The 27,953-nt window shown below is 41.8% G+C and overlaps 1 protein-coding gene across 1 annotated transcript; it reads right to left on the bottom strand.

The window, feature by feature from the left end:
• On the bottom strand, positions 1-27,953 carry LOC123142933 (disease resistance protein Pik-2). The gene is made up of 5 exons (XM_044561649.1): positions 26,743-27,953; positions 21,985-22,515; positions 21,255-21,908; positions 14,106-14,747; positions 1-2,137 (listed from the first exon to the last, which is right to left on the bottom strand). The coding sequence occupies exons 1-5, from the start codon at positions 27,835-27,837 to the stop codon at positions 263-265; spliced, it is 4,797 nt and encodes a 1,598-aa protein (XP_044417584.1). The 5' UTR covers positions 27,838-27,953; the 3' UTR covers positions 1-262.

Raw genomic sequence — 27,953 nt, 5'->3', positions numbered from 1 at the left:
GTAATCGTCCGATATATTGCAGTAAAAATGGTAGCAATTTACAGGTCAAGTCAAGTTAGGAAGTATGTAAATAGATACACACTGACAACATGAGAGCAAATATTTTGTTAGAAGATCATAATCAGCTGTCCCTTTTGAGTACAAACTGTAGCTACAAGTTCTATCTTTTCTCCTGGAAATAGAGACATATACAGAGAATTTGGATGCTTCAGCAAAGGTTTCCTTGGATTTGGATGCTCAGGGTGAGCGTGGTTCCTGTTGATCAGGGTGAGCGTGGTTCCTCCAGCTTCAGCAAAGGTTTCCTTCGATTTGGATGCTCATGAATTTGGCGCTGCAAGTCTTGCTTGAGTTCGTCGCTGTATGATCCCTTTAGCCACACTTCCTTGAGGTAATTTAGGTTCTCTAGCCTAGAAATCCGCAAGGACGACCCACTAGAGCACTGAACCTTGAGCACAGCCACCCAACGGTTTAGGTCAAAAGTAAGCTCTAATCTTGTGGTGCAATCAATCTCGAGGAACGGGTACTTATGTAGAGGGACTACATCTATCCAGAAAGAAAGTTCGTCTATATCCCGTTGCGTTAATATGGTCAGCCCAAAATCGAGCTTTCTGATATTCTGAACCTGCTTCACCCAGACTGGGGATATTTGGACATGCCCGTACGCCTTAAGGCTCTTGAGGGTCTTGGGTGGTTCACAAATGTCACTGAAACGAGCAAAGATACCCTCCTTATCCTCTTCAACTCGCACTGATAGTGACTCCAGATGGCCATGACCTGAGATGACTGAACAGAACTCCTGCCAGTTCTCCCGGTTGATGCCGGACACGCCGAGCTTGCGTAATTGGGTAAGCTTCTTAAGCACCTCAAGGATGGCCTTCCCACCTGAAACACTGATATTGACAACGCCAAGAGTATGCAAAGCTGTCATGTTTCCAATCCCTGCAGGAACCTTAACACCACCATTATCATATCGGAGTTTGCGGAACTTGGGCAACCAACTGGATACCAAAGTACGTGGCCTTCTCCATGGTGTTGTTGATGTCCGGACATCATCTCCAACTAAAGCTTCTTGGACTCTGGCTGCGTTGTCATTGTTCGCCAGTGTTGTTGTTGTTTGGACTACGTCTGTTCCTGGTAAGCTGACAACTATGTCATCACCTTCACCCGATGTTTTTTTGGTGCCGGCACGAATGTATGTCAGCTTCTGTAGCTTCATGATGCCTCGTGGCAGTGTGAGTACAGAGGTGCCTCTCACATCCAGAGTCTGCAATTGTATCAGGCCACACAATGATACTGGTAGATGGCTAATATTTTTGTGCCCTCGTAGGGAGAGGAACTTAAGGCGAGGCAGTAGCTTCACAATTTGCTCAAGATCATCATTTGTCACATTCAATGCGTCCTCCAAATCCAACACCCGTACCAGCCTCATCTTTTCAGAGATGAGGGAGGATTTCCAATTACCAAACACTGTCAAAGACCTTAGCCGTGAGACATCGATGCCCTTGAATACAACATCATCTCTGTCCCAGCTACTCCTTATGGTGAGGTGTTGTCCTGCATACTGCGAGTTGAGGCTACAATGCCCATCCAGTGCAAAGACAAGGTTATCTTCCATTGGCCGTGAGATGATATATTCATGGAAGAAAGCATTAACCTGGCACATGACATTGGTCTCTAGATGTTGGATTATGCTCAAGCCGACAAGCTCAGAAAACAACCTTTCCCCATTCTCCTCGGCTATCTTATCAGATGTGTCCCTAGAGTAACCTTCCGCCATCCACCGCCGTAGCAAACGCCTCCGTCTGATGTTGTGTTTTGCTGGGAAAACTGACATATAGAAGATACATGGCTTGACTGAATCGGAACAAGCATCAAAGTAAGACTGCATCCAAGCAAATAACCCCCTTAAGCTATGGAATTTTGGAACCTTCTCTAGGGTTCTCATAAAGTCATGATTCAACAAATCTTTTACTTTTTCTTCAAAAATGTCCACAGGTTCATCTCCTGAAGGAGTTATTTCTTTGGCGATGACTTCGCCTATAGCAACGATAACTTTGAGTATCCCGCCACACTTGGCTACCATACGTTCAGAGAGCATTTTCTCATCTGCAGTCAATTCCTTGCCATCCCAAGTTATCTGAAATAAAGAACAACAGTTGATGTTCGGAACAATATTCACTTAAGTATTAAAATAGCACCAATAATTTAATTTGATTCGATCAGGAAAATTAATAACTCAAGTTCTTCCTTTCAAACAAACAAGTGATACTCACAAAGGATAACTTAATTAAAAGGCGATGGGTAGGCAGCTCACGATGTTGTTTTTGTGATCATGATGAAACAATACAACACTTATTTCTTGATTGTCCACTTGCCAAATTACTTTGGAGAATGATTCATATAGCCTTCAACATTAGCCCTCCAGTTCATATTGCGTCTTTGTTAGGGACATGGTTAGCTGGAGTTGAGCAGAGTACTGCGGCTCGTATTCGGATTGGAATATGTGCACTATTATGTGCTATATGGAACTGCAGAATGACATGATTGTTAACAGACAACACACTTTAACTTTCTTGCAGGTTATCTTCAGGGCTACAGCTTGGATCCGTACGTGGTCCTTACTCACTCCTATGGACTCCAGGGAGCCTTTGGTTACTGGGTGCAACCAATGGGAGATGCTAGCTCGGGCTATATTCAACCGGTTCGGATGGCGTTCGCATAATAGGATAGGAGTCTAGGGAGCTTATCCTTCTTATTACCATATCGGTTGATCGTGTCATCATGTTATTTCCCTTTTGTTTACTTTGTTATGCTCCGTTTGCGAGCTGTAAGACATTTTTGACGACTTTGTCCGGATTATTAATAATATGGCTGCATGCATCTTCGTGATGCAGAGGCCTGGGGCATTGCCTCCATTTTCAAAAACAAAACAAAAAACAAAAAAAAAGTTCTTCCTTTCAGATGGGGAAATCAGAAATTAAATTCAAATACGGAATGTGTTTCCTATGGCAACCATCGCTGAAACCAGATGTTTCAAAATATAAGGGTTGTATAACTTGTATGGGTTTGCTCATTCCATCTACATACAGTATATTGTTTGCATTTTTGGGACCGATGGTTTTTCCAAACCGAGCTCAGACTTAGATTAATGCAACAACATGAATGCGTGATGCAAATCCCAAGGTTTCATTGGTGGTCTAGCTGTGGTCCATGGCATGTCGCATAATCACAGTACTCTGGTGCGCTTGGATCCATCTTTTGCGGGCGAGCTTGATGGTCAGCTTCTCCATAGTGCTCTCCTCCCTCCATTGACTCTTCCGCTAAACAAATCTTGCCTCAGCAACTCCAAACATCGAGATGATTATCCAGATTGCATGGCTCGTACACGTGTATTTAGCCTAAAATATAAAAACCAATCTATACGAGATACAGAAGAGGATTCGACTGAGCCAAAGGATTGAACAAGAAGTGGAGCTTCTGGTGGAGACAGATAAATCTTCATCTACATCCCTAATATATTTGACGGCGTTTGGGGCACCTAGGTTGATTGCCTTTAGATGCGCCCTGTTGTAATGGTATGTTTGTTAGCGGGTTTTTCCTTCGAAGATTTTACGGTGATTGGGGCACTACTGGGAGTACTTTCGGGTATTTGCCCCTCCGATTTTTATTAGCCGTCCGATCTGGTGGGGCAGTTTATTATGCCAACCTTTACTGTATATTGTTTTTTCAAACCTTTTCCATCTACATACGGTATATTGTTTGCATTTTTATTAGGTGTACGGGTCCATATATCCAATTAGTGATTATGTCATCCAATCGGAGCAGTTCTCAGCGTGATCCGAGATAAGTTGGTTGACGCATATTTACATGTGCGTGTTGCCAAGGACTTGTGGGAGGCACTCGAATCTAAATTGGGGGCCACCGAAGCTGGGAGCGAAATATATATTATAGAGAAGTTCCACGATTACAAGATGGTTGAAAACCGTCCTTTACTGGAGCAGGCTTATGAGATAATATGCATTGTTAAGGAGCTTGAGCTTCTTAAGTGCGAGTTACCGGACAAGTTTTTCGCGGGCTGCATAATCGCTAAGCTCCCTAATTCCTGGAGGAACTTTGCTACCACTCTGAAACATAGAGGCATGAATTCTCAGTGGAGGATGTCATTGGACATCTGAATGTTGAGCAGAACTCGAGAGCAATGGACTCGAACGGGAAAGCGGTCGAAGGAACTTCTATCGCCAACATGGTGAACCAGAGGAACTTCAACTCCCACAAGTCTAAGCGAAAGAACGGTGTCCAACACAGTACTGACTTTAAGAAAAAAGGCAAGAAGACCTATACGAAGAACAAGAAGGATGAGAGCTGCTTTACATGTCGTTCGGTTGAACATTGGGCCAACAAGTGCCCAAACAAGTACAAAATGCCAGAACAGGACTCCAAGTCTGTCCACATGATTTTGGGCAACAATGATAATGGGTACGGTAATTTATTTACTGTTTTTTCAGTGTTTCAGCCCACCGATTGGTGGTGGACACAGGTGCGGGTGTTCATGTGTGTGCTGACATTTCATTGTTTTCTTCTTACCAGGTCAAAGGCCACAGGTCTGTATTGATGGGGAATGGCGCTAGTGCTTCTGTTCATGGTGTTGGCATGGTCGATCTGAAGTTTACTTCGGGAATGATTGTGCAGCTAAAGAATATGCAGCATGTCCCCGCCCTCAAGAAGAACCTCGTTAGTGGCTCCCTTCTATGTAGAGAAGGGTTTAAGTTGGTTTTCGAGTATAATAAATTAGTTGTTACGAAATATGGACTCTTTGTTGGAAAAGGTTATGAGAGAGGAGGGATGTTCCGCCTTTCCGTCGCAGATTTTTTTAATAAAGTCATGAACCATATTCATTCGAATTTTAATGAATCTGAAATTTTGCATTCACGTCTTTGTCACATCAGTTTCGGTGTTAAGACGCAGTTAGCTAAGTTGGATTTAATCCCGAGTTTCACTTTAGCCAAAGGTTCTAAGTGTCCTTCATGTGTGCAAGCTAAGCAATCTCGTAAGCCTCACAAGGCTGCGGAGGAGAGACACTTGGAACCATTAGAACTCACACATTCTGACCTTTGTGAGATGAATGGTGTGTTGACTAAGGGTGGAAAGAAATACTTCATAACATTGATAGATGATTCCACTAGATATTGCTTTGTATATCGGTTAAATACTAAAGATGAGGCTCTACACTGCTTCAAAATCTATAACGCAGAAGTAGAGAATCAACTTGAAAAGAAAATTAAACAAGTCCGATCAGATCATGGTGGAGAGTACTTCTCGGGTGAGTTTGACTCTTTTTGTGCGGAACACGGTATTATTAATGAGAGGACGCCTCCCTATTCACCCCAGTCAAACGGGGTTGCCGAGCGGAAAAACCGTACAATAACTGATTTGGTTAACGCCATGTTAGATACATCGGGTTTATCCAAGGCATGGTGGGGGAGGCTATATTGACGGCATGTCATGTCCTGAATAAAATTTGGACAAAGGATAATGAGATCACTCCCTATGAGAAATGGGCGAAGAGAAGGACAACACTCTCCTACTTGCGTACTTGGGGCCGTTTGGCGAAAGTGAATGTGCCGATCCCTAAAAAGGTAAGCTCGGACCAAAGACTGTGGACTGCGTTAATTTGGGCTACGCTAAGAATAGCGTTGGCTATAGATTTCTAGTAGTGAAATCTGAGGTACCTGAACAGAAGGTCGGTATAATTCTGGGGTCTAAGGATGCTACATTCTTTGAGGATATTTTTCCTATGAGAGATATGCAAAACACTTCTAGATAGGAATCTGAAGAGACTCCCAAGCCTGCCATTCCTATGGAACATTATGAACAGACACATGATGAAAATCCTGAGGCGGATGATGAGGAAACCCTTGGTAGGGGCAAGAGACAAAGGAGTGCAAAGATCTTTGGTGATGATTTCTTTGTGTACCTCTTGGATGATATTCCCACTTTTATTGCAGAAGCGTATGCCTCTCCCGAAGCTGACTACTTGAAGGATGCAGTCCGTAGCGAGATGGATTCCATCATGGCTAACGGGACATGGGGGGTCACTGAAGGTCCCTATGGTTGCAAACCGTCGGGATGTAAGTGGGTGTTCAAAAAGAAGCTTAGGCCCAATGGTACAATTGAAAAGTACAAGGCTAGACTTGTGGCCAAGGGCTATGACCAGAAAGATGAGGAAGATTTCTTTGATACTTATTCACCTGTGGCCAGACTAACCACCATTAGAGTATTACTCTCGTTGACGGCCTCTCATGGTCTTCTCGTCCACCAGATGGATGTTAAGACGGCTTTCCTAAACGACGAGTTAGACAAGGAAATATACATGCAACAGCCATATGGCTTTGTGATAGATGGTCACGAAGGAAAAGTGTGTAGGTTGCTGAAATCTTTATATGGCCTGAAATAAACACCTAAGCAATGGCATGATAAGTTTAATACAATTCTGACATCTTTCGGCTTCGTTGTCAATGAATCTAACAAATGTGTATACTATCGTCATGGTGGGAGTGAAGGAGTTATACTGTACTTGTATGTTGATAACATACTGATATTTGGAACCAACCTCAAAGTGATTGAGGAGGTGAAGTCATTTTTATATCAGAACTTTGCGATGAAGGACCTTGGTGTGGCTGATGTTATTTTGAACATCATGCTACTGAGAGATAATGAGGGTGGGATCACACATCTGCAATCCAATTATGTTGAGAAGGTGTTGAGTCGTTTTGGATATTCGTACTTCAAACCATCTCAGACACCATATGATCTCCTAGTGTGTTGATTTGAAAGTTCGAAGGCACAGCTAAGGATTAATTGAGATATCCTCAAATTATTGGTTCACTCATGTACCTAGTGAGCGCGAGGAGGCCTAACATCGTGTTTGCTGTTAGCAAACTGAGCCGGTTTGTTTCCAAACCGGGTGATGTACATTGGCACGCTATTGAAAGAGTTATGCGTTATCTGAGAGGTACTATGAACTATGGACTTCACTATACTGGATACCCGTCGGTACTTGAAGGGTATAATGATGGAAATTGGATCTCTGATGCTGATGAGATGAAGGCCACAACTGGGTATATGTTTACCCTTGAAGGTGACGCTGTTTCCTGGAAGTCTTGCAAGCAAACAATCTTAACGAGATCGACAATGGAAGCAGAATTAACAGCATTAGACACATCTGGTGTCGAAGCAGGATGGCTTCGAGATCTTTTGATGGACTTGCCATTTGTTGAGAAGCCGATTTCGGCTATCCTTATGAACTGTGACAATCAGACTTATCACCAAGCTGAAGGGTTCAAAGGACAACATGAAGTTCAACAAACACATAAGAATGGTATTAAAATCTGTCAGAAAATTAAGAAACTCTGGAGTGATAGTGTTGGAATATGTCCAAACGGCTAAGAATCTGGCAGATTCCTTTATAAAAGGGCTATCGCGTGTTGTGATAGATAATGCATCGAGGGAGACGGGTATGAGACCCACATGAGTTGCCATGGTTGTAACCCAACCTATGTGATCGGACATCCCGTGAAGTAGGATCTAGGAAAACAAGCCAGTGGTGAACCGAGGAGAGTAACTATACTAACTCACTCTGTTGGAAATGTAATACTCTCGATAATGTATGGTAGGATGACTATTGTCTTAATGTGTTTCAAAGCATATGTAAGCAAGATGCTATCCTACGGAGCGATCTTTGGAGGAACACGCCTATATGAGCCTGACTGTTGGTAACAGTCTATGAGATTAGGTGATCTCTAGTAAGCTCATGAATAGGTCAGGAGTGTGACTTATATATATGCTCCACCCGAGGGGTCAGCCTTCCGTAGCCAAATACAACTAAGACATGTGGTGAATTTTTTTACGCCAAACTGACAATCCAAAGCATAATCCATTGTTCAGTTGTGAAGGAGTGTAGCTACTTGCTCTAGGTGAAGTTCAACCTTAACAGGTCTTCACTGAAACACTAGTATATCGAAACAATAGTTGAAACAAAGGACACAATGGGCCCTCAAGATCTAGTGGGAGATTTTTGATATATGAGGTGGGCTTTAGGCCCATCTAGCAATTTCTGAAAATTTCTAAGGGCCCATGTGGGTTTAGTTGGCACTGGGTGTTAGTCCCACCCCAAAAGTTGGAGAGGAGTTGAACCTCCTTATAAGGGTTTCTTTTCTACATGCTATTGGAGCTTGAGAATAGAAGAGACCCTCGCGTACTCCTCCTCTACCGCCCGCCTCGCCACGCCTCGTCACGACGCGCCGCGCCGCCGGAATGAGCTGAGCCGAGCTCACACATATGCGCTTATTTTAGCCAGTCAGTAACAGTGAGTTTTCTGACAGCTGGGCCACGATTTGAGACGTCGGATCGTGGGCTATCACGGACTTGGATGTGGGTCGATCCCACGTCTCTCCACGCAGTTGTGCCTATATAAGTGTGAGGTGTCTCCTAACCTTAGCCGCCACAAACAGATCTCATATGCTCCACGCGAACCGCCCACCGTCGTTCCTTTGCTGCTGTTGCCGCCAGTGTCTCCATCCCGTCTGCAGCGTAGACGGTCGACGGGAGAGCAGGTCTCCGAAATCCCTCCTCTTCGGATAATGTATGGGAGAGGGGCGATTAGGTTTTCGGGAAGCGACTGCTCTCCTTCGTTCGTCTACTTCCACTACGTCCGTGTCGCCCTCGCCATCACCATGTCCACCGACGTCGAACGTGCCGTCGCCGAGAAACTTGAAGCCGACAAGAAGGCCGCTGAGGATGTCGCTACTGCCACAGCCGCCGCAGCTTCTGCCTGGCCCATTGGAGGGTATAACTCGTTTATCCTGCTTCCGTTCATTACTGTCTTAGCCATACTAGTGTTATGCGTAGATGTATCTACCGTTAGCGTAGTCTGTGTTTTCGTGAACCAATATCAGCATGTTGTTAATTCTGTCAGTGCCATGCTAGTGATTTATTCATGGATTAAATTAGTCAAAAAATTGCCTATTTACTCAACAGACCCGATCTTGGGCAGGAGACTCAAACCGGGAGATGGGAGGGCTCGGGCGGATCAGCGTACAAAGAATCAGACGGGATTGCTCGGGCTGGAGTGCTTGGGTGGCTGTATCGAATCCGCTACGAGCTAGATCGAAAGTGGACTGGACCCGGCGGCTGGATATGTTGACCAGCGGAGAACCTGGGTAGGCAGCAGCAGCAGGAGACGTGCCAGCGAGAGCGGCGAAAGCAAGGTTGTCCTGCGGTTGGTGAAGGCACCGGAGAGCAGTGTTGTGCAGAGAAGAAGGTTGGCGGCTGTGTGTGTGTGTGTGTGTGTGGGGGGGGGGGGGGGGGGGGGGAGGGTGATCTGAATCGAGAGCACGAGCTGGGTGTGCTAAAAACACCTATAATGATCTAATACCATATTAGGATATAAATATGGAGGAAATCTCTCATACAACGTGGAAAACGTACAGGCTAGAATATAACTCTAACAATCTCATTCTCAGAGAGCAAAGACTCTAGCGGCAATCTCATCCTCGGAGAGCGAGGACTCCAGTGGCACATGATCGATCATTTGCATCTTCAACTCAGCAACGTTGATCATGTGTGCACGCCGAGCCAGGATCCATATAAGCACACTAAAATGGGCTGCCACCAAGGCACATATGGTCATGGATTATTGCATGTGTTACATAATTTGCATGGGTTCCGTAAGAACACTATTATGGTCGATATTAATGTTGTAATAGAATTTATTAGGTTGCGAGTTAAATGGAAATTCAATGGCCTCATGAAGTTAGTTTTCAAGGGATTGTCTGTCCGTTTAAGCTAGTCACAATGGGAAGTATCATATACTAAAAAGTATAGCTTACTTTCACATTGACGTGAGTTATTGTCATGCATAAGACATACTAGTACATCATTTAATGATAAGGTATCATATTATGATACTTAGTCCTGTCTTTCCTCATTTAATAATATGCCACCTCAACAAAAATGCCTAGTTGGTATGCATGATATTACTTAGACTAGTGTAATGCACATGACACTAGTCTATGTTACCACCTTCATAGTGCAACGTAAACATAGAAGTAGTACCATAGATGATTGCATTTATTAGATTGTAAACTCATTCTGCTTTGAGTCGCGTTATGTTACATCAAAAAATTCCGTTACTCTAAACGTCTCTCTCCTCATTAACTACAAACACATAAGCAAAATTTTCTTGAAATGCGCTCTATTACTAGTTAAGTTACTCCCACTATGACCAACCTTAGACTAATGGCATGCATATGGTTACATTTATTAGTTTGTAGACTCAATTTTTCTTGGAAAATGATATGTGATTGTAACATAAGACTTTTCATATAGTGGCAGTAACTTTAGTGGTAACACATGATCCAATTCAACAAATTTGCTTATGTGACAATTATTTAATGATCAGGAGAGAGATAAATTGTGTAACATAACTAGTTACTCATACTAAGACTACCCATAGTGGGAGTAACTTCAGGAGTAACATAATGTCCAATTCAACAAATTTGCTTATGTGGCAATGGTTTAATAAGGAGAGAGATAATTTGAGTAACATAGCTACTCCCTCTCTCTCAGTCTACAAGGCGTGCGCGTACTCCTAGCTCGTCAATTTGACCAACCTAATAAAGTCATATATTACAAAAAGCATATCATTGTAAACTTCAGATGTTCTATTTTCAAACGGTATAATTTTGTGTTATATAGTTTATATTACAATGATAAAATTGGCAAGCTAGGTATACGCGCAGGACTTGTAAACTGAAATGGAGGGAGTAATTACTCATACCATGAGTAACATCACACTTACCAAGACAAGATGAGTTGACATGATAATAAATGAAGTGTTGCATGACACCACACTTATGTTACTCCCCACTATAGGTAGTAACCTACAATAGTAACATATGCTTGTTACTATTCTAAGTCACTCCTGCTATGGGTGGTCTAAGGATAACATCACACATACGAAGACAAGATGAGTCTATAAACTAATAAATGAAGTGTTGTATAACACCACACATATGTTACTCCCCATTATAAAGGTAATAATATATACTAGTAACATATGCATGTTACTAGTCTAAGTTACTCCCCACTATGGTAGTCTAATATGTTAATCCAAACACATCTCTCCTCATTAACTAGCTTCCACATAAGCAAACTTATATTGAGATGTGTTATGTTACTAGCTAAGTTACTGCCACTATGACTAGGCTTATGATACTCCCACTGTGATGTGGAAATCAAACCCGTTTGCAGTACCTTAATTTATGTATGGTCCATTCATTTACCCATATCGAATAAGATTGTTTTAGGATTCTATTTAGTTGAATTTCTTGACTCTGTGGTGCTGGTTATCGAGTTTATGGCGCCGCCGACCATCCAAAAAGTCAAAGATGGCGTCGGCATTTACTTATTATGCTCTCTTCTAATAGTGGTCCCTTGGTATTCAGGTTGTAAAATCCTGATAGGAAAGTCGACTGTTATACCTTGTTTTTGTAATGGCCTATCTTCTTTAAAAAGCCGAAAGATAAGGATTTCACAAAACTTTTGCGTTCCTTTTTCTTTGAAAAGAAAACCTGGTTGGTGCCGGGCCCGAGAGTGATGGGACTACTTCCTTAAAGAGCCTTTCGTTGGGGCCGGCAGGAGGGGCCCTGATATATCAATTGAGGGAGCAAAAAACAGGCTTTGCTCCCCCTTTTTAAATGAAGAAAGAAAGAAGGGTCGAAGTTTAGACCGCTCACAGTAGTTCTATGGAAGCAAATGGAAAAGGAACACCGAGTGTAATCAAAGAAACTAGCGGACTGATCACTAAATAGATACAAATAGGTGCAAATTCCGACATCACCAAAGCCCACTTCGTTCTCTCGCTCTCCTCGCGGCGCTCCTTGCTCGCGGAGCGGCATACCGAAAAAAGACGCTCGGATATGCTTAATTGGTACTCCATTGTAAACATTAAGTACTACAACAAAAATTATGGAGCACCTTAAATCTAATGGTAGAATCGTCAATTAGGAGGCCAAACTCAGGATCAAGATTTACCATGATTTTGTAAATAAATGAATGGCTATGGTGTGCTATTAATTCCCGCAATCAGATCTATCTTGCATGGATGCACCGATCGATTGGTTGGCAAGTAGCCAAGTTATTTGGAATTAGCACCATTTGAATTGATTAATCCATTTTCCTCTCTTGGTTTGTGTGGAGAAACACCAAATGATTCGGTCATAAAAAATCCAAAACAAGGTTTGTCTTAATCAGATTAGCTACGATCAATACTCTTGATAAAATCATCGCAATACCCTTGACTTAATATGGGGAATTAGTAATCAGTAACAAGCAAAGGCCGATTTGTCATAGTGCTAATAGCCTATTCACAACAAAGCGGGCGACTGATTGGATCATTGTGCTGTGCCCGATCGGTTTCAGAAACTGAGCCAGCTTAGGTTAAACGAAACACCAAGGTAAACTGTAAAAGGTCTATAATAGCCTTTAATATCAATGGGTGAACTTGGTTGGCACTCCACATGACCCTTAGGGAGTACGAGTGCATAGTAAACAGCGAAACAGAATAATTTGGCTATTCAGTTAGCAAACTGTGCTTTTCACAAACTGATTATGTTGTGTGAACCAAGGACTTTTTTGTCATGTTAAATAACATTATTATTTTCAACCCGAGCAACTAAAATTTGGTACCACATGATTGATGGTCTATATCTTTTTTCTAGTTTTGTGGAAATTTCTAGGACTCTATAATTGGTAAAGCATAATAATTAATACTCCTTTCATTTCATAATGTAGTGCGTCCATCGATGTTTTTCGTACTCATTCTCATCTATACCTAATATTAAAGGATGGATTGTTTCTTCACTATTTTTGGTCCATCAATGTTTTTCGTACGTTTTTGTTTTTCGCCCATCGCTGTTTTAAAAATAAATAAATAAAAAGGAAGGATTGTTTCTCCACTATTCGATATTTTTCATACGTTTTTTGTTTTCGTCCGTCACTGTTTTAAAAATGTTACCCTAATTTTTTTAATAATAAAGCGGCTATTGCTTCTGCCTGCCCGCTCACCGTGATCTAAATTACCCTTGAAGTTGGTAACAATTACCCACCAATGCCATCCGTGGCAAAAAAGGATTCAGTTTTTTCAAAGACATCGTCGATGGGTTTGGTCATTACACTATGATACCCACATGTTTACAGAAATGTTTCGTTATCACAATGGTTGGAGCCCCTACGTTTAAGTTCGGCGACCCTAGGTTCGATCCCGGATATGTGTCCATTTTTGTTTTTTTGTCTTGCGAGCACGCCTTCTGGACCACCCGCGCGTGTTCATGGGCCGGCCCATTGTGGGGCATGCCGCCCCTTTTTTTTTCTTCTCTTATTTCTGTTTCTGTTTTTTCTTCTTTAAATTAATTGTGGATTTCCAATATTTTCAAATTTCAAAAAATTGTGACTTTTGGTATTTTTTAAGAAATCATAAAATTTCCATGATTTCAAAAAATATTCGAGAAATCATAAAATGTCTGGTATTTTGAAAAACTCTTGGCACATTATAAAAGAATTCATGATCTCGAGAAAATGTTCACAGATAAAAAATATCCAAGATATTTGTGTATTCAAAACATATTTGAGAATTTAATAAAATTGTAAATTTTAGAAGATGTTCACAAAAATTCAATCAGATCCATAAATAACAAACAAAATGAACCCGCTTACATAGAGCTCTTTTTTTTGATTTATGGATGTCGTTTTATGATTTTATTTGGTACATCGCGGATCGCGAAAAGGGTTTTCCTTCTTTTGTACGACGTTGAGCCCTAAAAAATTGACACAGCTTCAATTTTTCAAAAGTCTGTACCTAATCCCGGCATATTGTCTCTACCACATCTGTATAATATAATTGTTTTTCTTCCATTGCAACGCACGTGCTTACTTGCTAGTTGGTTAAATGCATGGTCAAACATAGATCTCGGCAAATGCGGGCGCAGTATATTGAATGGAGCAAGTAGATAGATAGCAGGAAAATAAATGGTCAGGAGTCAGCACACCTTTTTGAAGAGATGAAGGCCCGAGTCAAGACCTTTGATGTTGACCACTTGGCCTTCCTTTTGTACACAATGCTTGGCGACTTTTTTTTCATTTGTAATGACGATGATACATGATTTAGTATTATCTGGTAAGAAGGCCTCTTTTATCAAGTCCCAATCATGCGTGGACCGTAGGCCATCAATAACGATGAAGCATTTGTGTTTGTGCAGAATCCTACGACAGCCTGGAATTGAGTCTTGGCCTTCCACAAAACCAACAGCCGCAGCTTCCTTGGCCTGCATATCATCTGAAAGGAAATCCAAAAGCAAGCTGCGAGAGAAGTCCGTCAAGTTGAACGGATGGGGCGCATTGACCCAGCTGTACATTGTAAATCCTTGTGCATAGTCGCACAGGAATAATGCTGATCTGGGACTTTCAAACAATTGCTGCCAACCGAGCATTGCGTGGTAGTACACACTTCTGACGAGAGTTGATTTGCCAACACCAGCAATTCCCCACACAGAGATCGCACCATCGTAATGCCATATAAAATCTCCAAGGTCATAAGCCGATTTAGCCTGACGGCCAACAAGTTCGAATGTATTCATCCAGACGCGTGCCTCTTCGCATCTATTGGAGAGTAAGTGAGAAACACAACCCGCCTGCATACCAGAAACATAATATAACAAATTAAAACTAGTTAAGTTTACTAAAAAACTGAATCGCCTGGTCAGCAGCATTAGCTGAGGGAGGCTAACCCTGGCACCCGGCCTCACCGCCTCACCAGGGAGGCATTTCTCTCTGACCTGGACGAGAGGGACACGGAAGTCCTGGATTTGGACTTTTCTCAGAGTTGCAGGACCAAATATAAACTTTTTACTATTTTGGATGGCCCTTGCTTACTCCTGTCCATAGTTGCCTGGTTTTCGATCCTGTCCTTAGTAGAGCAGCAATGATTTCTAATGACGGCCCTCACGGCTGCCCCTACTAGGCGCCCTCACAGCTCCGCAATACCACCACACACACACACACACACACAGCGGCACAGCGTCAATTTTCCTTTTGACTCCCTCTGGTGGTACTACGTCGACGTTGAGTGACGCAGCTGACTCCATGAAGAGTTGAAGACCTCCAGCGTATCACTAATGAGGTACTGATGAACTCTGGTCGGGTCACTGGCAATGTCCCGTGAGGTCTCGGTTCCATGGGGCATGGGCTACCGCCAAGAAGCCGAGAGCTAGTTAGAGCGCTAAGAATCATGATTTAGTTGTGAGTGTTGGAAACTAGCAATACTTGGGTGCTGACACACATGTTGTTTTCTATGTTGTATGTAATATCAATGGAAATCAAGAGTATGTACTTGTAGTATGTAGTATATAAGAATATTCAAAAAGTATATATTATATTTTTTCGATAGTGATTACTACTTTGTTAGTATATTGTTTTATACATACAAATATGAATGTATTTTTAAAATAATACAAAAAAACTATTGACTCACATGGATTTTTTTGTATAGTTTGTTTTCTAATATCTTAAAAATAGTATATGAGACATGGGGGTAATTATCCCGGGTGGTTATATATATAGGGAAAATACATCCTACTACCGGGTGTAGTTACACCCATGTCTCATATACAACCATGTGGTAGTATATATATTACTTTACATTTTTAGTATGTTCATATACTATATCTAAGATACTTCAAAGCGAGTTATGTGAAAAAATTGCACATGAGCCCATGTTTTTATCATATTTGTGAAATACATACTTATTTCTACATAAAAAGGAATATGCTAAAAATACACTACATACTACGTAAAAAATAGTATATATACCACCTAAAGATTCTTACATACTACATACTACGCATACATACACTCCGGTATGGTAGATACTACCTAAAACATACAAAACAAAAGTGGGAGTAACTACACCTGGTAAACTAACCATGAGTGTAGAATAGCTTATTCTATGCCCCTAGTAATGGTCTATACAAAATATAGTAACGTAGCATACAAAATATAGCAATTTTTCGTCATTGTATTAAATTCAAAACTTGGATAGTAAAAAAAAATATTTCGGAATTACTACATTTTATACAGTGTTTTACTAAATTTTATACATAGCGTTACTGGGGGTGTAGAATAAGCTATTCTACACTCACACTTAGAATAGCGTAACCCTAAAGGGTCACTACGCGACAAAAAAACTCACTTAGCATGGGTGCATTCGAGCAGACCTACCATAAAGGGTAATTAGCATTTCGTGCCATCATTACACTACAAAAAGGAAAGTATCTGGTCCGCATCCCTTCGAATGATTTCTACTTTGCACAAATCAGTCAAGAAAGGAAAAGTACATGCATTTATTTGGGTTTTACAAAATTTAAAAAGCCATAACTTTTTGTTCGAGTATTAGAATTTAGATTCGTTTTCATCGCTGGGTTTCTCGCGACGAGTTCTTCAAAACTAAATCCCATATTGGTATGTTTCGATGAACTTTTTTTAGAGCAACTTTGAGTGCTGAAGAGGCAACTTTAGTGCTATAGGAAAACAACTTCTTCTTAGTTTGGCTACTATGATGGCCTATCAACGAGAATTCCTTATAAGGTGCATCCCATGACTACCATGTTCACCAAATTCACATATAAGTTGTCTACCACACTATCGAGTATCCTAAAACTATGCTTCAGAGTATAGACAACATAACCTACGCCGACAGATAACTTCTCCTAGTATCATAGCCAACTAATTAGCGATGACATGCAACTGGGCATCATTGTTAGGCACCTAATTATCATTGTTAAGTTCTCGTGATTTGTTGGTGCAGTTGCTCGGATTCGTTTTGAACAGGTTTTTGCATTTGTTTTTTTTATGTAATGCATTTGCTTGGTTTTGCTAGGACAATTGCTTTGATTTTTTTGTTAGAACAGTTTTTTATTTTGTGTTTTCTTTGTAATTAAGTTGTTTTGGATTTTTGCTAGAATAGATAAGTTGCATGGGAAGGGGGATTCAGATAGTGTCTACAAAGGCTATTCCAGTTGGGCAAACGTTTTTCCTGCCTAATGTAGACAATCCAAGTAGTAATTCCAGGGACAGTTGATTTGTTTTGCTAGGATAATCCATAGTATTTTTTTTAGTAATGCGGTTCCTTGGATTGGATAGGACAGTTGCTTGGTTTTGTAGGGGAGTCACTCAGTTTTGCTAGAACTATTTTGCATTTGTGGTTTGGTAGTACATTTTCTTGATTTTGCTAGAAATAGTTTTGCATTATGTTTTAGTAATAGAAATGCTTTGATTTGCTAGGATAATTTCTTGGATTTCTTCCTAGGAATAGTTGTTTTTGATCTTGCTATAATAGTTGTGTGGATTTCTGCTAGGGGAGCAGTTGCTTAGAGTTTGCTAGAACAATTGCTATATGCGGGTGTGTATAGTTGCATACACACAAGATAAGTGGAAGTTGCACACAGTGTGAGATCGAGTTCCTGGGTTGGGGATCAGAAGTTCCATAGGGGGCATATCAGATAGTTTGCCCACAAATCTATGCAAGTTGATCATATTTTTTCGCACGAAGTTTCCTGCAAAAATAGTATAAGTGGGATAACTCTATGTGTTTTTTTTGTGATGCCATTTTTTACTCTTTCCATGATATGATGTTTCACTACTCTTGTGCCTAAAGTAGTAATGCTAGAGTTCTTTCAGGGTTTTTTAACTATCATGCATGTGTTGGGCGGGGTTGGAGAGGAGTGGGGTCGAGAGGTTGACAAATACAAGAGTTGCTCATAGGGTGAGAATGAGTTGCTCACACGATGAGAAGGAGTTGCTCAAAATGTGAGGACCAGTTGCATAGTGAGGGAAGATGAGACCTAAGATCACCATCAAGGGGCTTAATTTTCCTACAATCTCGAAAAATATGGGATCTAAGTTCTCTATCATGATTCCAAATTTCAAAACTTTGTGGGGAAGGATGGCTGCCTTGTGCTTTCCTTTTCTATGGGAGTCTCCCCGCAGTACTACTGAGTGGATGTTAGCTAGGTAGGTCATGGGTGTTGACTAATTGAATAAGTGGGGGCGGATGAGAAGTTGCGTCTGGGGTGATAAGAAGTTGCGTCTGGGGTGATGAGAAGTTTTATAGGGTGTGGATCAGACCGTAGCCCACAAACACGCGCAACTTGTTCATAATTTTTCATGAGTTGCCCACAAAAATCATTGAAATCTCTAGATATAATAATGGAAAAACACTCATGAGTTGCTTCCAAATGCACCGAAGTTTCACAAAAAACATCCTGAAAGTTGATAACGGTTTTTGTGTGATATTCGAGTGCATAACGATCTCAAAGTCATTGTCCTTGTTTTGCCTCCATTAACCCCATTAATAGTGAACTTAGACTTTTCCATATGTGATTGCTTTTGTCTAGATACCAAGTTAGACTGAGAGTACACATAAGTTGTCTTGTGATAAGCAACTTCATAATATTCTAGGCAACTTATTTGCAAAGTTAGACAACTGAGCATCAATGGTAGGTAACTAATTACCAATAGCAGGCAACTGGGGATCAATGATAGGCCAATTTTCATGGTATTGTACACGACTGGGCATTACTGCTAGGCAATTGAGCATCCATGGTGGGCAACTGAGCAAATACATTGATACATATAATGCAATGAAGTTTCTTATATGTAGCACTAAAGGTTCCTCATGTTTTATGTTATTTTCTCATTTGTACACAAACCAACCTAATGGCAGACCAACTAGGAAAAACAAATGAAGTTGCTTTCCCATAGCACTAAGGTTGCCTAGCTACCTATATGAACACAAAGTCCTTGCCGGATTCAACTCAATTACTTATCCTAACACTTACTAGTACTTTTTGGTATATACAGCTACCAACCATACTAGGACTTAATCGATCCATTAAAGTAGACGGTGAACTACTAGTACGAGTTCATCGTCTAGTTTAATGTGATCGATCCTATGGGCAAATTTGAATAAGCTGAAGCCCAGCAACCGGGAAGCTCAAAAAGAAGTGGAGTAGTTGAGTGCTATTTCTTTAGAAAGAAGGATCAAGAAGAGCCTGACTTTGAGTTAAGAAAGCCATCAACTGGTCAGGATTACATCTCAGTAGAACAACCACACACTAACAAAAGAAAAAGAAAATGGCAAAGATACAAAGATGCACGGAGGCAGATCACAAAACTCGCATACAATAAGCTAGATAAAAGATCGACATAAAGCATGTAAATTGAAGATGCGAGGGACCTCTTGAACAAGCACAAAATCATGGAGAAGGCGAATGCCGGCTCAGGAGAGGTACCAACGATGCTGAGAGGCATTTTGTTGCCAAAACACCTAGGGCCTAGAGAAGATACAACCATCTAGATCCATCGTCACAGAAGGCCCCTGCCACCTCGTCTGGCTCGAAGGCGCCACACCGTTGAACGATGGACATGTTCACCCTAGAACCTGGATGAATGGCCTCGAACGAAGCCACTGGGGCGGAACCAGGTGATGCCGACTGCCAGCGGCAACTCACCTAGAGCACAACAGTGCCACAAACCATATTTCTGTCTTGAAAGAGGGCGAGCGACCAGAATGCACAAGAGGACAACAACAAGGTCCAAGACCAGATCAGAAGCTTCGGCTCTCGCGTCGATCTGGAGTGATGATGCCGGAAGATAGGAACCCTATACCCTCCCGTCCTAGAAGAACCACGAGCACCGCCGGGAAAAAACCACAACTGCTTTGAGAGCACCAAAACAACTTGACCCTGCACGAGGGAAGACACCTCCGCCACTCGAGACACGCTACCGTAGCCGACACTCACCTCCCACTCCACAACGAAGCCCACAACCCAACTTGTTCCCAGAACAGCGCCTTCAAGAAGGTTAAGGCGCCATGGGCGTCGTCGCTGCCCAACAATGTTGAGGTTTTCACGAGAGAAGCAAAGGGGAAGGGGGAGGGGGACAAGACCTGACCGACGCCTCCAAGAAGGTGCACGGTGCCCTCTGGCATCGCCGCCGTTGCAACCAGTGAGGCTGGCTAGGGGTTTGCCCCGGTCTTGCACCCCCAGCACCCATTCCCACCCAGTGAAAACCGGAGCCCCACGTCGAAGCATGCCGGATGTGGCGGGGGGGGGGGAGCTCGCTGGAGAAGTGTTGGAGAGGAGATGGCCAGATCCACCGCCAACGCGCCCTGGCCCACTTCCACCAAGGGCTTCGCTTTCCACACGAGACCATCAACCTACACCCACGGCACCAGAAGCCCATGAGCTGGAGCCGCCACACTCACCGGGGCCGCCGCCATGGATCCCGAGGCTCCCTGCGAGCAAGGCGAGGCAGCGAGGGCCCCGTCGCCACCTTCATCGGTGACGCGCCGAGCTTGGCCGGCGGCTGCCCTAGGTGGCAGCAAGGGGAGATCGAGGAGGAGAGTTGGTGGCAGGGCTAGGGGTTGTGCCCTCGATTCGCCCGAGCGGGGCGATGTGAGGGAGGGGGCTAGCGGTAGGTCAAGTTAGTAGCCCAGTTGAGTGCTAGTAGTCGTGGTAGATTCCAGGGCTATAATATGCACGTTTGTTTTTTAAGCTGGTTCGGAGGTCCTATCTCATTGGTCTGAGTTCCTGGTGTGGGTGAGAGGCGGGAGGGAGGGAGAGAGGGGTACACATAGAGTGTGTGAGATTAAGCGCGGGTTTGAGCTTGTTTAGGCCCAATAGGGAGAAGGCGCAGAGGTAGTTACCCTTATGTGAGTTTTGTATGTTGTATGTAGTATCTGTCAAAACCGTATGCAGTATATAAGAATACTTGGGTAGTATATATCCTAGTTTTTAGGCAGTGTGTACTACTTTTTTAGTATGTTGTTTTATACGTACAAATATGAAGGTCTTCTCAAAATATACAAAAAACTATGACTCGCATGCAATTTTTTCGTATAACTTGCTTTGGAGTATCTTAGATATAGTATATAAACATATTTAGAATGATAAAGTAGTATATATATGGTAATATATGAGACATGATGGTAACTACCCCAGGTGACAGGATGTATATTTCCTATATAACCGATTACAGTGTGTCTCTGTGAACATAAGCATGTGCATACATTAAGAAAATTAATTAGTGCCAGATTGTAGGAAGATAGTAGAAGATAGTGTCACGAGTAAACATAAGTATACCTTTGTCAATGGGGGAACAACCGTTGTGTATTCCATATCTCCGGCTTTGAAAGCTTGATGTTCCTCACATACAACATATTTGGCCACATTTTCATCATTTGTAATGACAATGGTATGTACTTTAGTAGGTTTGGATAAGAAGGTAGCATCTATCTTGTCCCAGTCATCCCTGGACCGCAGGCCATCAATAACCACCAAGCATTTGTATTCCCGTAGAAACTTACAACACATTTCAGTTGGATCTTGGCCTTCCATAATACCAACTGCTGCAGATCTCTTGCCTTGTAGATCATCTGAATGAAAATCTAAAAGTAAACGGCGAGAGAAGTCAACCAAATTGAATGGATGTTGCATGTCGACCCAGCTGAATTTCTTTTGTTTTTCGTGGTGAATTAAAAAGCCCTCTTCATCCATGTGTTCTGCTTTGGAACCTTCAGAAATAATAATTTCTTTACAGTAAACTTCTCTGACAATTTCTGAATTCCGTGCAGAATCAGACCCCCACAAGGAGGTCACAGGATGTTTTAAGAGACTCCGATTGCGCCAGGGGTGTCCTAATTTCTCGAGCAACTCACGTGCCTCTTCCCTTCTGATGGAGAAAAAGCGACCTCTGCCAGAAGCCTCCTTGTCCTCAATTCCATAGCATTGAGAACCCTGCACATCCACGCCCCTTAGCAACAAAATGACAGTGAGTGTAAGATTCTAACTTGAGGTGTGTAAACATGCCTACCTTTATCATGGAACGAAGCACCGGGTCGGCTTCTAGATCCTTGATGCTGAGAGCTCCATGTTCATCCTCTACACAACGTTTGGCGACACTTTCTTCATTTGTAATGACAATGATACAACCTTTAATAGGCTGTGATAGGAAGGTAGCCTTAATCCATTCCCAGTCTTCTGTAGACTGCAGACCATTAATCACGACGAAGCAGTCATTCTCACGCAAGAACTTACAACACTCTTCTGTTAGGCCTGGGTTTCTCATCATACCAACCGCTGCAATTTCTTCAACTTGAAGGTTTTCTGAGCGAAAATTGAGCAGTAAACGCCGAGAGAAGACCTCCAGATTAAAAGGATCAGGTACGTCAACCCAGCTATGCCGTTCAAATTCCACTCCGTGAAATTGCTTAGACTTATACAATATGCTGGTGTACACTTTATGGACGAGAGCTGATTTGAGGTCACCAGTTCCCCACAAGGAAATCACACCACGGCATCCGATTTGCCAAGTAAATTCACCCTTTCCACTATGACGCCCAGACTGCAAGTATAAAAAAAAATACTTACAAGATTATATCATACCCAATAATCTAGTAGTGCGTTCAACTCGCAGTGCTCATCCTTCTTGTTTCGCCAAACTATTCTGAAATTAAATTGACTTGGAAGAAATACTCCACTACTATTAACCTTCCAGTGTTCTGTTTTATTTTTGATGAGCTGGATATGAATAGGATTGCTTTGTTGGAATGTCACCCTTAGGATAGATCACATCAAAGTTGAACACACACGCGCACAAAAAACTGGTAGCCAAGGGCCCTTGTTGTGCCCTTTTTTCCCTCTTTATTTCTTTTCTTGTTTTCTCTCCACAATGATACAAAGCTATGCCGTGGTGCATATAAATATACACAGCCGGCTGACAATCTAGACCTAATTGTCCTCCACAAAAAAAATCTAGACCTTGTCCTACACGGGCATTGACTTGGAACAACTTATCGTACTTGACTCAACTAGGAAACTAGCCTATCCTACACGCGCTAGCACTTAATCAAACCTAGTAATCAACATTACCTCACATGATTGGGAAATATCCGTCAAAACAGAGTTTTAAAATCTTGTTTATTGTCAAAAGCTCGTTTTGTCTTTCTCTTATCTCTCAAAGTGCACTGAATTTGACATGGAAAATTTCCATCCATTTAGTGCATGCTCTTTTTGCTAGTACAATTGTTTCGAATTAGTCCAAAACTTGTACACATGTTTTCCACAGAATACATTACATGATAAAAAAATAGTCATTTGTACAGAAAAGCCGAATATAAGATTTATCCACAATCACCATGGTCCTTTTAGGGATAGAATATAGACTGTTCACTACAGTACCACAACTCAAGAGTTGAAACATCAATACAAAGTTGTTAATTCTATTGTGATGAAAGTGTGCTTTCGAAGGTTATGGACAACTCTACATATATGATAAGTTATGCAAAGTCCATTAGTATTAAGATTTCACAAATATAAAGCATATGCTATTGTAAAAGGTATTAGGCCATATAGATAATTAGAGAAAATACAATGGTATGTTGATTTGCATTACAAAACAACCTAAGCATGTAAATATTCATCGTAGGAGAGATCACATGCAAACAGGGCTGCAAGGAAAAGGGGTGATAGCCTAAGCCCTCTTTCAACTTAAGACGGAGGGAAAAGGTGGACAGCTAGCTAGTTTTGTCGAAACTACCATGATTTTTGCAACTTCGTAAAATGTCAGAAAAGTATATAAGGTTAAAAAATCAACTAAAAAGCAATACAAATTCAAGTGTGGATGATTCAATACATCAACGTATTAAAGATATTTTGAAATACTGAAACAAGATAATTATTGAATTCAATTAAATGCAAATGCCTTGAATAGATCTTCAACCTATTAAAAGTTTGAATTCCCAAGGTTGGTGGACTAGTTGGGTTTGAAGCCTAAATATTTTCAAGGAATTATGATGATTTTGGTAATTTCTGGACATTACGAAAAAGGAGAGCATTGATCTTAAGAAAACCAAATCAACTGAACTAATCTATGAGAATTCTAGTACTCCCTCTGATCCAAAGTAAGTGTCATGGTTTTAGTTCAATATTGAACTAAACGATGACACTTATTTTGGTTCGGAGTTACTAATTAATATGCAAAGTCTAAACAAAATGGTTTCAATGTATTTTGAAGTTAAAATTTGGGTCCACGTAGTTAAATAAAATTATGTATTCTCATACTGACATGAGTATATGGATATGGAAAAGTCCAATTAAGATACACATTTGAAGGGCAATTGTCTTTGTAAAAAGAAAAGCATGTGCACAGAAAAGAAGGAACATGTTCAACCCATTCAACAGCATGGTCCCAACTACATAAATTCATCATCGCCTTCTTAAATTGTTCGATCCAATATGATACTGCGGTCTTGTTTACACAGCTGGATGTATCACAGGTATATATGCAGTGATAAAAAACAGATAAAAAATGTGGTCATTTTTTATATGAAGAATATGACTATAGATCGTGAAATACATTTAAGTTGTTTTACATTTCACCACTTTCATGCTATTAGTCAAATCCATTCACAGTTGTCAATGAGTATTTTTATTTGTTTGACATTTTTTTAGTTCAGTTAATTTTCATGACAAAGAAAATGATATCCAATATATGCACTTCATTGGTTGCATGTACAACTGCGTTAAAGAGTAAAATGTGCATTTAAATAGTTGATGTATCACACCATGTATTGCTAGCTATTTAGATCTACATGGGCCTATGGAAGTCAACCCTACTAAAGTGAGGTAGAGATTTAAATAGCAAACCATATATATGCTTTACCGCTGCACCAAGGAACCCCTTCCCTAGACCCTGCGCGAGAGGGAGCTGCGTGCACCGGGCTGCCCTTTTAAGTGTTTTAGACCATAGATCACTTAAGATCGTCATTTTTTCCATGAAAACTACAATCCCAATGTATAGTAAGCCCCGTGCATTATTCTGTGTTGTTTTTGTGAACTTAATTATACTCCGATGACAACTGAGGGTTCTCTAATTTTTTATTTTTTTGCTGAATTATATGGGGCGCACTCTCATCTTTGTAATTCGATCTTTGACGAAGAATCAGTACGGAACTGTGTCACTGGTAGAAATTAGTCCCGGTTCGCAAAGGCCTTTAGTCCCGGTTGTGCAACCGGCACTAAATATGCGCGACTAAAGATCCCCCTTTAGTCGCGCCTCTTACGAACCGCGACTAAAGGCTTTAGTCCCGGTTCTCGTGGCTAATCGGGACTAAAGGCCTCCTCCGCAGGTTTAAACCTGGTTTTTTGCGAATTTTTTAATTTTTTTTATTTTTGAATTTTTGAATTATTTTAACCTCTAATCTCTAATCACCACCCCTCATCACTGCTCAATTTATCCTCTAATCTCTAATCACCCCTCATCATTTCAAATCATCTAACTTACCGGACGGTCACTCATCCTCTCACTACTCCAGCCTGAGCACGCTTAACTTTCGGGTTCTATTCTCCCTCGTTTCCAAGTCTGCACTTGTTGTTTTCCTGACAATAGAAGGATGTCAATTCTATTAACCCTCAGGAATTTACCTTGAGCATGAAGTGACACATTTCACTGTTTGAGTTTGAAACTATTGTTTTAAAAAACAATAATTATTTAGTAACACTAATATTTCTGGAATAATTAGTTTGACCATTGTTTGACCACTGTTTGACCAGATTTGACCAAAATTGAAAAAAGACTGAAATAATTATTTAGTAACACTAATATTCTAGAATAATTAGTTTGACCATTGTTTGACCACAGTTTGACCACAATTTGAAATTTTTTGAATTTTTTTGCCTCTCCAGATCTTAAAAGCCCCGTATCTTTTTTTCTGTTAGGTTTTTGAGGATTTTGAAAATGTTTAACGGGGTTCCCCCGGTTAAATTCGGATGTAACTTTTCGAGTAGATGATTTTTCATATAAAAAACTTTTTCATCCGAGTTCGTATGCAAAAGTTATGCCCATTTTAAAAAATTCCAGAGAGATTTTGCAAATAAAGTCGAAATTCATATTTGTTAATTTTCCCAACAACTAGACCACATATCACATGGGAAACTTATTTTATTTTATTTTTTTGACATTTCCATCATTTTCTTTTGATTTTTCTAAAACTGAAAAGGCGATCCACAGGGGGGTAGAGTTTGAAAATGAGGCCTCAAATCTTTAGTCTGGCCAACCGCGACTAAAGGTCTAACCTTTAGTCCCGGTTGGTCTGGCCAACCGCGACTAAAGGTCTAACCTTTAGTTCCGGTTGGTCTGGCCAACCGCGACTAAAGGCCTTCGGGCCAGCCTGAGGACCTTTAGTCCCGGTTGGCCAGGCCAACCGGGACTAAAGCCCCTCCCGTCCGCCAGCTGTCGACCGAGCGCGCTGGGCCCAGATAGTTGGTCGCGGGTCTCCTCCCGAACCGCGACTAAAGACCCCTTTGGTCGCGGTTCGATTATCTTGGGGACTAATGGGGGCGTATGGAAGCCTCTTTTTCTACTAGTGTGTGGAGTATGTGGAACAAAATTTGATATGTCAGGTCTATGTTTGAAAATATTTTCCTATGATTTAGGTTATAGAACGTGCATATCATTGAAACATAAATTACTTTAGAACATTTAATTTGCACTCGGAGAATAAGAAAAGAAAAGCATGTACTAATGCCTATAATTTTAATGGTAGTATACTCAATGTTGTCTTGGATTTACCTTCATCGAGAAGGCACAAAGTGATTGATCATCAGAGAACCGTGTGAGCTCTGATACTTTATATGGCTTCCCTGTGCAGAGAAGTGCAATCTGTAACTGCTTTGTTGAGACGACGAGCCGACTACTGTTCTTACTGTCCGGTAGGTATAATTTGATGATATCCCATTCTACCACAGTGGATACATCCTCCAGGATGACGAAGTACTTCAGCCCACTCATGAGTTGCTGCATGAGTTTAATCTTCTGGCGATCATCTTCCATATCCACTGCTGCTTTCATGCTTGCTCGGAATTCTGCACCTACATCTGCTTCGCTAGAGCTCGCGGAAACCTGAGTCAGCAAGCTCTTGAGAAAATCATCAGGGTTAAAAGGAGTCTTCAACTTAATCCAGGCACGGGTTTTGAATCCATGGCAGATTTCTGGGTCATTATAAGCCTTAATGAGAATGGACGTCACCCCAAGATCAGCGGGTCCTGTACTTCCCCAAATCGAGATCACCTCAAGGTCACTGCCTCCACTCTTGATCAACTCCTCAAGGTCGCCCATGCCGCGACACTTGCCCGTGGCCTCCCACACCTCCCGTAACATGCGGAATGCTGATGGGCTTGTATTGGCCCTAGCTGGCTGCTCAGGCAGTGACACGGGCTTGGAGTTGGAGCCAGAATCGATGATGAAGTTGTAGCGTGTGTTCCTCTGGCTTACATCCTCCACCTTGGCCTTGATATTCCTTATATCGCTGGCCGCCTTGTCTAGGGGCAGTGGTGGCGCATTGCAGGACACCAACATGCGCCCAAACCGCAGCAACCAACCCCAGGCAGTCTTATTGTCTAGGTGGACAACAAACTCGACGCAGTCCTCAACTTCAAAGGCCAGGTCACGAACCTGCCTCACCCAGGTCGTCCCCACTTCATTTTGGGCACCCTTCACGTTGGCGACTTTGAGGAAGGACTGCATCATCTGGAACTCGCCGGTGATGAACACCAGGTCTTGCTGCACCTTCTCCTTGAGCTTTGCCTCCTCCTCTATCGCCAACTTGACCCTGCTCAGCGTCCCCTCCACCGCTGTCTTGGTCAACCCAAGCGCGAACTCCGCCATTGTTGCGGCTCCTGGAAGCTCTCTACAGTGGGGGCGTTGCTTGTTGTGTAGCCGTGGTGGGATTAAAGCTCACAATTCAGCATTGGAGAGAGGTTTATGAAGCGGACAGCAGCCCC

This window comes from Triticum aestivum, chromosome 6D, assembly GCF_018294505.1.
Source record: "Triticum aestivum cultivar Chinese Spring chromosome 6D, IWGSC CS RefSeq v2.1, whole genome shotgun sequence".
Lineage (NCBI taxonomy): Eukaryota > Viridiplantae > Streptophyta > Magnoliopsida > Poales > Poaceae > Triticum > Triticum aestivum.
Note: the sequence above shows the minus strand (reverse complement) of the source record. Positions and strands in the feature narration are given on the sequence as shown.